General features: G+C 35.6%; 2 protein-coding genes across 5 annotated transcripts; one reads left to right on the forward strand and one right to left on the reverse strand.

Moving 5' to 3' along the window:
• Window positions 1-1,633: 1,633 nt before the first annotated feature.
• LOC129566947 (zinc finger-containing ubiquitin peptidase 1-like) lies at window positions 1,634-7,732 on the reverse strand. 4 transcript variants are annotated; one of them, XM_055443351.1, is made up of 8 exons: window positions 7,482-7,732; window positions 5,393-5,697; window positions 4,922-5,306; window positions 4,089-4,856; window positions 3,864-3,992; window positions 3,532-3,748; window positions 3,150-3,361; window positions 1,634-2,911 (listed from the first exon to the last, which is right to left on the reverse strand). In XM_055443351.1, exons 2-8 carry the CDS (start codon window positions 5,692-5,694, stop codon window positions 2,870-2,872), a joined length of 2,055 nt encoding a protein of 684 aa, XP_055299326.1. In that variant the 5' UTR covers window positions 5,695-5,697; window positions 7,482-7,732; the 3' UTR covers window positions 1,634-2,869. The 4 variants fall into 4 exon arrangements, with proteins under 4 accessions (XP_055299326.1, XP_055299329.1, XP_055299328.1 ...); XM_055443354.1 differs by having other exon boundaries at window positions 7,582-7,680; XM_055443353.1 differs by lacking the exon at window positions 7,482-7,732 and adding an exon at window positions 5,961-6,530.
• Window positions 7,733-7,829: 97 nt separating this feature from the next.
• Window positions 7,830-9,065, forward strand: LOC129566803 (KRR1 small subunit processome component homolog). Its single transcript, XM_055443031.1, has one exon. It carries the CDS (start codon window positions 7,938-7,940, stop codon window positions 8,949-8,951), a length of 1,014 nt encoding a protein of 337 aa, XP_055299006.1. The 5' UTR covers window positions 7,830-7,937; the 3' UTR covers window positions 8,952-9,065.
• The last annotated feature ends 913 nt before the right edge of the window (window positions 9,066-9,978 follow it).

Below are 9,978 nucleotides of genomic sequence, written 5' to 3' on the forward strand. Positions count from 1 at the left end.
TGAATATTTTAACCTCAATCACATAATTATCGCCCGATTCATACAAACGAAGTCCATATCATTGTTTACTTGTTCAACAGGTGTGCTGGAAAAAAGTCTTAACTGTAATAAATTAATGAACAAATAAAAATATATGATTTTGACGAGCCTCCGAGTCGTCATCAATGTCATAAATATGCACTGAAAAGTTTAAAATAAAAGAATTGAATTGTTGTTTGTTTAGTTTCAAATTGAGTTTATTTCTGATTTGTAAATAGATTATTTGAAATCATTTAAATATCCATTTGCTATGTATCTGTCTTACGGTTTTATCAACTATTTGGTATTAAAAATTATGTCAAAGCAAAGCACTATACCAGTGATGAAGCTTCACAACCAAAATCTAATTCTCATTCGACATCGGATACACTAAACGGAATGATTATTCTTCGAAAGGTGACAATTTGTGGATGAAAAAGAAAAGGTATAAAGCATTGGGATTTCTCATTTTGAAGCACTGGAAGCTTGATCACCGAATCTAAAAGCCGTCGCAGCAAAAAGCCGCATTGAAAAAGAATGAACTAAAAATCAAAAAAATATTGAAAATTTATCCGCTATCTTGAGCTAAAAATGCTAAACTCTTTCTATCTTTGATTTTTCAAACTTATAAATTAAACAACAAATTTAAAGCGATTCATTTGGTTTTATAGCAAAAAACTGCAGAAAAAAATAGCATCAATGGAATTGGCTATTAGTCGAAAAATTTGCATGGCTAAAAAATAAATTCTATTCATTGATGGCCACATTAAGCTAATTAGAACAGTGTGTGTACACGTACAGGCACTATTTAAGTGAATTTTTTAATTTGATGGCTTCTATTCAAAATTTTATCATCGTTTTCTTTGTCTTTCGTTAGAATTCCATGTAGCAAAAAAAAAAATCATCTTTATTCGGATCAGAAATTTCGATTCCGAATTGTATCATAGCATGAAAATAGACATGAAAGCTGTACATGTAAATTGCGCCACAAATAAGGAACTTGCAATGCAGTGTTTTGGAGCTTCATTCTATCTATTTCATGGGAGCTTCAATGCATATTGTATTGGAAATTCTTTTGATTCATCAATAGAGCGCATAAGAAAATATTTAATGAAAATATGCACCTTTTTATATATATCTTTGTTGTTTTAACTATTCAAAATGTTTTGCTTTGGTTTAATTGTTAGGTTTGTTGTTGTTATACGAATGTCTTGTCTCAATTGCATATCAAGGCAAAAGTGCGTGAATTTCTTTTTTTTCATCATATTCTTTATTAAAATCTTAATCTCTTTGCAATTTTTTCGTCAGTTTTAAAAGAGAATCATTGATTTTCGTGATTATTTTTTTTTGCCTGAAAATGGCCAATTCAATGGCAATTTTGTGTGCTAGAACGCAAAAAGAACTTTATCGTATTTTTTGCAATAGCGTCTAACACTACTAGTTATCAAAAAAACCGTCAAGAGGGCGCCAACAGTTCCCCATTGGAATGTCTATAAGAAAGCGAGCTCTCTACGGTAAATTTTGCCATTTTTCAACAAAAAGTGTGCAGTGCTATACGCTGTTGATTTTTTGTCTGTCTTATCGTTAATGAATTTCATTAAATGAAATCAAAGAATTATGCTTTCCGAACTTTGGGCTTTTCTTTCTTATGAAACATTTATTAAATTTGGAATATGAAAATATGTGTAGTTCTGTATGTGTTTATTTTCCGTTGTTGTTGCTAATCGACTGAATGTCTGTTTTTTTTTCTATATCGTTCATGGAATGGCGTTTTTTTTTCTGGAGTTGTCCAAGAGACTGGATGGTAACTTGTCATTTTATTTTCAGTTTCTATTCTGTTTAATATTCTATGTTTCTGTTTGGTCGTTTGAACCAAATTGAAACAAACAAGGCAGACTCATTTTTAATTGACTAACGTGAAAATAGAGAAGAAGTGTTTGCTTTTTCGTTTCACTTCGAATAACTGAAATTATAATTTATTTGTTTCACTTTGAATTGAATCCATAGTCCATTGCTTACGGAAAAAAAGAAAATGAAAACGTGAACAAAGTTAAAAATAAACTGAATGAGTGTGACAATCGAAAGAAAGAAACTATTTCGTTAAGGCCACTTTGACATTTTCAATTCTTTACATTTTTTCATGCATTACGATTTTTCATTGCGATTCAAGCATGAGTCACCTTTTTTTAGTTGTTATTGAAAACAAGCTCCAAAAACTTTGACACAACATTAAACAATCAGGTAAATTTGAAGAGGAAAATATGTGGTCAAACAATGCCCAAAAAAATTGCTTTGTAATTTGATAAAATTCAATATTTGTCTTCACTTCAATTTGTATCTTCTCTCATCGAATCTCGTCTACAATTGTTCTTTTAAACGCTAAATACTCGTAATTGAGTTGACCTACAACGTATCTGTTTAAAACCAATGAATATTTAATATTCTGAATCAAAAGAACAGGAATAGACTCTCTTTTTTTATACAACAAATTAACAAAAACGGAACGAAATTTTTTTTACGATATGAAAAAAAAACAGGATAAAAAAAACTTGCGAGCGCGAAATTTGTACATGTGATCACTTTTTAATCCGTTGAAGGCTACGCTTCTGAAATTATAGAACTCGTTTCTTAATTAATTTTATGATTTTTCAACCGAAAACCCTCTAGATAGGACTAGATTCTGTTCATTTGTCCAACTTAAAAAATAATCGTCAGCTTAATTTGAAAATGAATCAAAAATGGGGGCCATCGAGTAAATCATCGACCGATTCTAATCGTGCTAATGAATCTACTCGACATTTTAAAAATAGTACGTGCATTCGAATCGAATTTCAGCTATAAACAATGGTCATCATTCTGGAGGAATTCGCAATGAACGCAATATCTTACTTGCCTAGGTGAAAAAAGGAAAGAATAAAACTCGATAAAAAAATATCGAATCAAAGAAAAAAATTTAAAAAAATGACATGAAAATTGTGGGTATTTTCTAAAATTGAAGCGTTCTATCTATTGATTCATCTTTGAAATTGAGAAAAACGTGAAAAAATTGTGAAATTTTTTAAACAATAAAAAAATGTATGAATTTAAGAAAAGTTGTGTGAAAAATAAATGAGGAATCATTTCACACTCACCTGGTATTGTTCGTCAGTTTCAAATAAGCCGCGAACAGCAACAATTTGATACTGTTGTGCCCGCATCGCAGTCATATTTCGACGAATCAATCGCAGAGAGTCTCTCGATGAGCCCAGGGCAGCTACTTGTCGTGGACCATGACTTGGATCTAGTACTAAGAGTGTTAAACCAGAAGCTCGTTGTTCAATTCCAATTATCGTTCGCGAATGACCTGGAAATTTGAATCGAAAATTGAATTAAATCGATGGTATACTTGTATTCAATAAACAAATGGAATACAAATTTCTTAAATTAAAAATGAAATAATCAGAAATGAAAAAGATCGCATTAATTCACGTCATTCTGCTTTTAAAAGGTGACGAATTTCGAATATTTGTTTACCTTGATGTTGCAGATATAACGGTGGTTGCTGTTTTTTTTCTTCAAAATATCGTAGCACCCAATCAAACAGTTCAGGATGGCGTCCATCCGAGGTAGTTGGTCGATGAAAGTCCACCAACTGACAGTTTATTCGCAGCGATGAGAGCAACGTTACCACTTCGGTGGCTCCAATCCATTTTCGAGTATTATACAATTTACAGCCAAGTTGTTCTGATCCCTGAAATGAGTCGAACGTTGAACATTTTTGTATGACAAATAACAACAGAAAATTGAAGCTGCTTGCTGAAGAGTTCAATAAAAAAAAATAGTAAAATGGCCTCTCTTGCTCTTACCTGTACATCAAATCCTTGCGCCCAGGCAGCTTCTACTATTTTTTGTAATTTGGATATGCTCGGCATCGCATTGCGCGAGGGTGTGTGTGAACCCCACGCCGCACAAATTGCCGTGTAATATGTTGTGTTCTGAAAGAAGTGGAGAATATGAGTTTTCCCCAATAAATTGTTGAGTTTCAAAAGTGAGCGAGATTTCAAACATGGACAGACTCCAATAAAAACTACCTGAAGTAACGATGAAAGCATCATTTGTAAATTACGGTATCCACAGCCCCATCCTTTGTCACCGTAACTGGATGCATAATGATCGATGCTCGAACAAAGTAGTGTTCGCATCACGCCAGGCGATGAGGCTGATAGCGAAGCGACTCTTGGTATCACCGATTTCGTGCACGATGTATTATCATCGATGCCATGTGATTCGGCCGTTCTCAAGCCGACTTTCCGTTCATAATATTCAGCCACGCTCATTTCACCCGCATACACAGCACTTTGCATTGCGGCGGCCGATTGTTCACGAAAATTTCCTTGATTATCCATCCCATACTGGGCACGCAGCAATTCGAATTCTCGTTGTTCACGTAACTTTTGTGCCTCTTTCTCCAAATCCGGTTCGATTTTGTGGTTCTGTGGACTTTTCGCAAAGTGTTTTTCAATATGCAATTCCATGTCGGCGGTGCTAAAATCGTCTAAGGAAATGCCACAAACCGGACACAAACTTTGAGTCGTTGCTCTGGTTGCGGTTGCCGCACAGCCGTTCGTATCGATGTTGCCGGGACTGAGAATGTCACGATGTTCGATGTTCACATGCAATTCCAAATCGGTTGACGTTTCAAATGTTCGTGAGCAAATTGGGCAAGCGAATGCATTCAGCGTATTTATGTAGGAACTGGGTGACAAATTTACCGATGGACTGAGCGGATCGAAGTGCAAACGATTTATATGCTCTTCAAGCACGGTCGCATCTTCGCATGTGTATGGACAAAGAAAGCACTGAAACAACGAAAATGTTAGAATTGTTCAACTTTAAGTTCAATTATTGCAGGAGATTAAATTACCGTCAAGAGATTTATCGGCTGTTTCACGGATGCGGTTGATGATTTCAAATTCAATCCCAATTGTGATCGAAGTGGTGAACTATGAAATCCATTTGAAAGTTCCGTACCATTGGTTTGATTCTGATTCTCTTTGCCATTACAAAAACCATTCGATTCTTTTCGATTTGCTTGCGATTGCTGTTGCTGTGAATGAGAGAGAGGCTGCGGCGATGCTTTCACACCATTTTGACGGACGTTCGAGATCGATTGATTGCTATAAGTGTTGGAATTCTGTGCAAAGCCGTTGACCTTGTACGAGATATTCGTTGCTGTTTCGTCGATGATCGGTGATTTCATTGGTGATATATCACGAAATTCTGATAATGAGTCCGAATCGCCATCGATGCTGCTCGAGAAAACAAAAGAACGGAATTATTAATGGATTGACACGTTTCCATTAGCACATACACAATGAATTGGAACCATTTTTACCTGGGACTCTGATCGTCGATGAAGCTCATAAGTTCGTTTTCGGGTGAGAGATAGTCTAAATGTGCCTGATTGACGTGTAGCAAAAGTTCAGCGGGTGCAACGCCACTAATGCCGCAAAATGGACAAATGGCACTGCCATCAATGTGACACATCTTCATGTGTTCTCGCATTGTGTCGTCGGTCAAACCAGATTTTCCGCAAATTTCACAGCAATGTTGTTGATGCTGCTGCTGCTGTTGCTGTTGCTGTTGTTTTTGGCCATTTTGCATAAATGAAGAGGTCGACGACGGTTTCTCGGCCATACTCTGAAAATGTAAAAGTAAATCGAAAACTTTCTATTATTGGATGTGTCCATCAACATCGCCAATATTATTCAAACGATTGCAAATTGAATTTAATTTCTAGGGCAACATCAAATTGATGGCCTTTCAATCAATTTTAACAACTGACACTTCACCAATGGATTTCTTCACAGAACAGCTGCAAACTTTTCTCGGAAAACTCAATGGAAAACTTGTGTATTTTGGATGACATTTCGAATTTATGTCATCATTACAAAGACACTCACTTTGGGGTTTCTTTTTTCTGTTGTCGTTCTATATCTACTGCTTATTGACGAAACAAAATGCTTCTTTAATGGAACTTTCTCATGATTTACTTCTTAATTTAATAATAGAAAAACGAAAGAACGAACGAACGAACGAAAGAAAAAAAAAGTCATTGAGTTTCGGAAATGAAAACAGGAAAAAATGCAGTCACACACATTGAATAATGCAATAAAATAGAGCAGCAACAGAGAGCTGAAGTATAAAAAAAAATTCCTTTCACTAATTATTCGTTCTGTACACACAGTGAGAGCTATTTTGTCGGAGGGAAAAAGGAAGAAGAGAAAAAAAAAACAAGTAACTACAGCACGATTTTTTTTTCTTGTTTCCTTATTTTGCTTTTTGACAGTATGAATTTTGCCTTGTGTGTTGTTAATGTGTGTTATTTGTCCTATCGATGAAATATGACCGAAACCATCGCGCGCTCTCTATCTCGATGGCTGTTTTCGACTCACTCTCACTCGCGGCTCAACATTTTTGTGCTCGACAGCGTATTTTCAGTCTTCGTCATATATACTTGAGTCTCTCTGTGTGTTTCGTATTCGAAGGGGAAAAATTTAGCACATGCTATGCGCACTGTCAAATACTCATTTGTCTTCAATTCGTTTGGTCGGTCGTTTGTTCGTTAGTTCGTCTATCCGTGTGCTTTTGCCCATTTTGGCAACCCATTTGGCTTTTGCCACTCAACTATGTGCACATTTAATATATAGCATCGACCGATTTACGAGTGGTTGTCATGCTTGAGCAATGAGCATGCTGCTTTCTTCCGAATTAATGAATGAAAATTGGTCGATTGTGTGTGAAAAACTACTATATCGCATTGCCACTTGCCATCGAACACACCACCAACCCGTACCGTTCGACAACCATGTTCACCAACTCAATCGACTGGTTGGTTTCAGTGTGTGGTGTGGTACGGTGTGAATTGGTTTCTTCCGTGTTTTTTTCGGGCATTTTCCTCTCATTAGCGACACAAGTTGCTGCTGCTGCTGCTGCTGCTGCTGCTTGACAAAACAAACATCCCACCTGTGTGTACAGCACAGCGTACAGTGTACACAACACTCAACAATTCCATATGGATGCATAAATTATGTTTATATATATAATTGGAAACGCACATGGAATTTTGGCGTCAAGCACTACCATTATTAACTCTAACTACCCTTCCGTTTTATATGGTCAACCAACCATCCCTTTCCGTTGAAACTATTTATTTTTATACATTTTTCATGAGCGCCGGCGAGATATTTTTCACCGTGTTCATCAAGCAAATCGATAATCAATTTTTGATTGATTTCTATTTATTCTAAGAATGACATTTTTTGACGGTCATTTTCGTTCATTTAAAATGAATTGAATTTTTTTTAACAGCAATCATTGCTTCTAAAGGTATTAATTGTTATAATCGAAACAAATACAGACGAAAAAATATCGTCAAGGAAATCGTGCATTATGAATAATGTCTTTCAATCGAAAATACTCACACTTGAGAAGAGATGAAGGTCTTCGAGTCAAAGACTTAGACGAACATTTTCAAAATGACATGAATCAAACGAAATGTATTCACTTGAAATGATTCTTTACCAAATAAATTCCAAAACGACGAAACAATATTCTTCTGAACAAAAAATTATTCCAAAGAACAAAAAGTTTTATTCCGAAATCAAACCAAAAGCCATGCACAAAAGTTTGTTTATATTGTGTGCATTGAGACAGTGAATGTCAAATGTTGATCGAAGCGCCAAAAGAAAAAGTCATTGTCGATTTTGACATGTGGAGACTTTTGGTTCGTGTAGACTCACTCACGCAAGCATGTGCATTTTGATGTTTCATCTGTCAATAACATAAAAACACATTGTGAGTTTTACACACCGGATTCTATTCACGTTGAATAAAAAGAAATTATTTTAAAAATTAGTTGCGAATCGTTGTGTCTAAAAATGTCGAAAAGTGATAGTGATGATGAGCCAATGTCCACTGAGCCCGTGGACAATGCTTGGTCGTTGAAATTGCCCGAGTTTAAGCAGGAACACAATCCGAATGGTTTGTTGGAAGAGAGCTCATTTGCCACATTGTTTCCGAAGTATCGCGAAAAATACCTGAAGGAATATTGGCCGTTGGTGCAAAAAACACTGGCCGAGCATTTCATCAAAGCTGAACTGGATTTGATCGAAGGTAGCATGTCAGTGAAAACGACAAGAAAGACATGGGATCCGTATATTATTATCAAAGCAAAAGATATGATTAAATTAATGGCTCGGTCGGTGCCTTATGAGCAGGCAAAACGTGTGTTGGAAGATGAAATCGGTTGTGATATCATCAAAATTGGCAATTTGGTGTCGAAAAAGGAGAAATTCGTAAAACGTCGTCAACGGTTGATTGGTCCAAACGGAGCCACATTGAAATCGATTGAATTGTTGACCGATTGCTATGTTTTGGTACAAGGAACCACCGTGTCCGCACTCGGTCCATATAGAGGCCTGCAGCAAGTGCGTCAAATCGTTATTGATACCATGGAAAATGTGCATCCAATTTACAATATCAAAGCACTGATGATCAAACGGGAGCTGGCCAAAGATCCAATGCTAAAGGATGAAGATTGGTCTCGATTTTTACCCAAATTCAAGAATAAGAACATTAGCAAACGCAAACAACCGAAAGTTAGGAAGGTTAAAAAGGAATACACACCATTCCCGCCGCCAATGCCGCTTAGCAAAATCGATATGCAGATGGAATCCGGAGAGTTCTTCCTCAAGGAGCATGAGAAGAAAGCCAAACAAAATAAAGAGCGACGACAGAAACAAGCCGAAGCGGCTAAAGCACAAACCGAACGCAGAAACAAAGACTTTATTGCACCGGATGAATCAATGCCATCGACCAGCAAAGCAACTGCCACCTCGATTGATGTTAAATCACTTAAAGCGAAAATTAAAAAGGCCACGAAAAATAAATAAGTTTTTAGTGTTTAATCATATCTCTGTAACTACTTTTTTCGTATAAAGAAAATCTATTGAAAATTTTGAGAAATAATAAAAAAAAAATCGCAGCATTTTTTTTTTCTTGATAACGGATTTGTTTGAAACATTTTTGTTCGTTTTTTCAGCATTACTGTTTTTTTTAGGTATTATCGGATTGGGATGTGTCACAAATTTGGATAATTTGCGGAATCAAAATTTAACTATTGAAATGCGATTTTCTTCAACTCATTTTCAATTTTTTTGTCGTCGCATCAAAAAAGGCGTAAAAAACCAAAACTTTCATTGCTTCAGAGAAAAGATTAGCATTAAATCGGATTATCTTTTGAAAATATTCAGTGGTGGCCAAATTTATTACACGTATTTACCTCTCTTCGACTTCAAGTGTAAGCTGAAGAATCTCGAAATTCTTGAGAACAAAGGACTTTTTTACTTTGAACAAGTGTTAGAAGTGTACAATTTTGTTCTTACAGCCAACAGATGGTGTTCGGCCAGTAACAAATTACCTGTTTTTAGATCAATCATGCATTTTTGAATAATTATATAAATACTTGCCAAATATTATTGAAATCAGTTACCGTTCAACATTCGTTTGTTGCGCTTCGCATTTTCAAGACAAGAATTTAAAAGACATTTTTGGAGAAAAAATATAAAAAAATATATTTTTCTTTTTACAAAGATAGCGTTTCTTTCTATAATTTGGTCAAATATTTTAATTTCGACGATTTTTTGTGTTTTTACTAGAATAAAATTATCTAGTGAGAGACTAAAATTGCCAGCCCATCCTTTGTCGCTTGTAGAAAAAATCGGAATTTTGACAATGGCCGAAAATCGAATAGTAGAAGCCATGCAAGAGCTAGTTGATCCATTGAAAATAACGGACCTGAATATCGATTGTCTCGGTCTTATATTTGACTATTTGACTTTGGATGATTTTTTCAGTGTAGCTCATACGAATAAGTACTTGCAGTGTGCAGTCCAAATGGCATTCGCCACAAGATTTAGC

Source organism: Sitodiplosis mosellana, unplaced genomic scaffold (genome assembly GCF_009176505.1).
Source record: "Sitodiplosis mosellana isolate CC-2019 unplaced genomic scaffold, AAFC_SMos_1.0 Smas_scaffold_5, whole genome shotgun sequence".
NCBI lineage: Eukaryota > Metazoa > Arthropoda > Insecta > Diptera > Cecidomyiidae > Sitodiplosis > Sitodiplosis mosellana.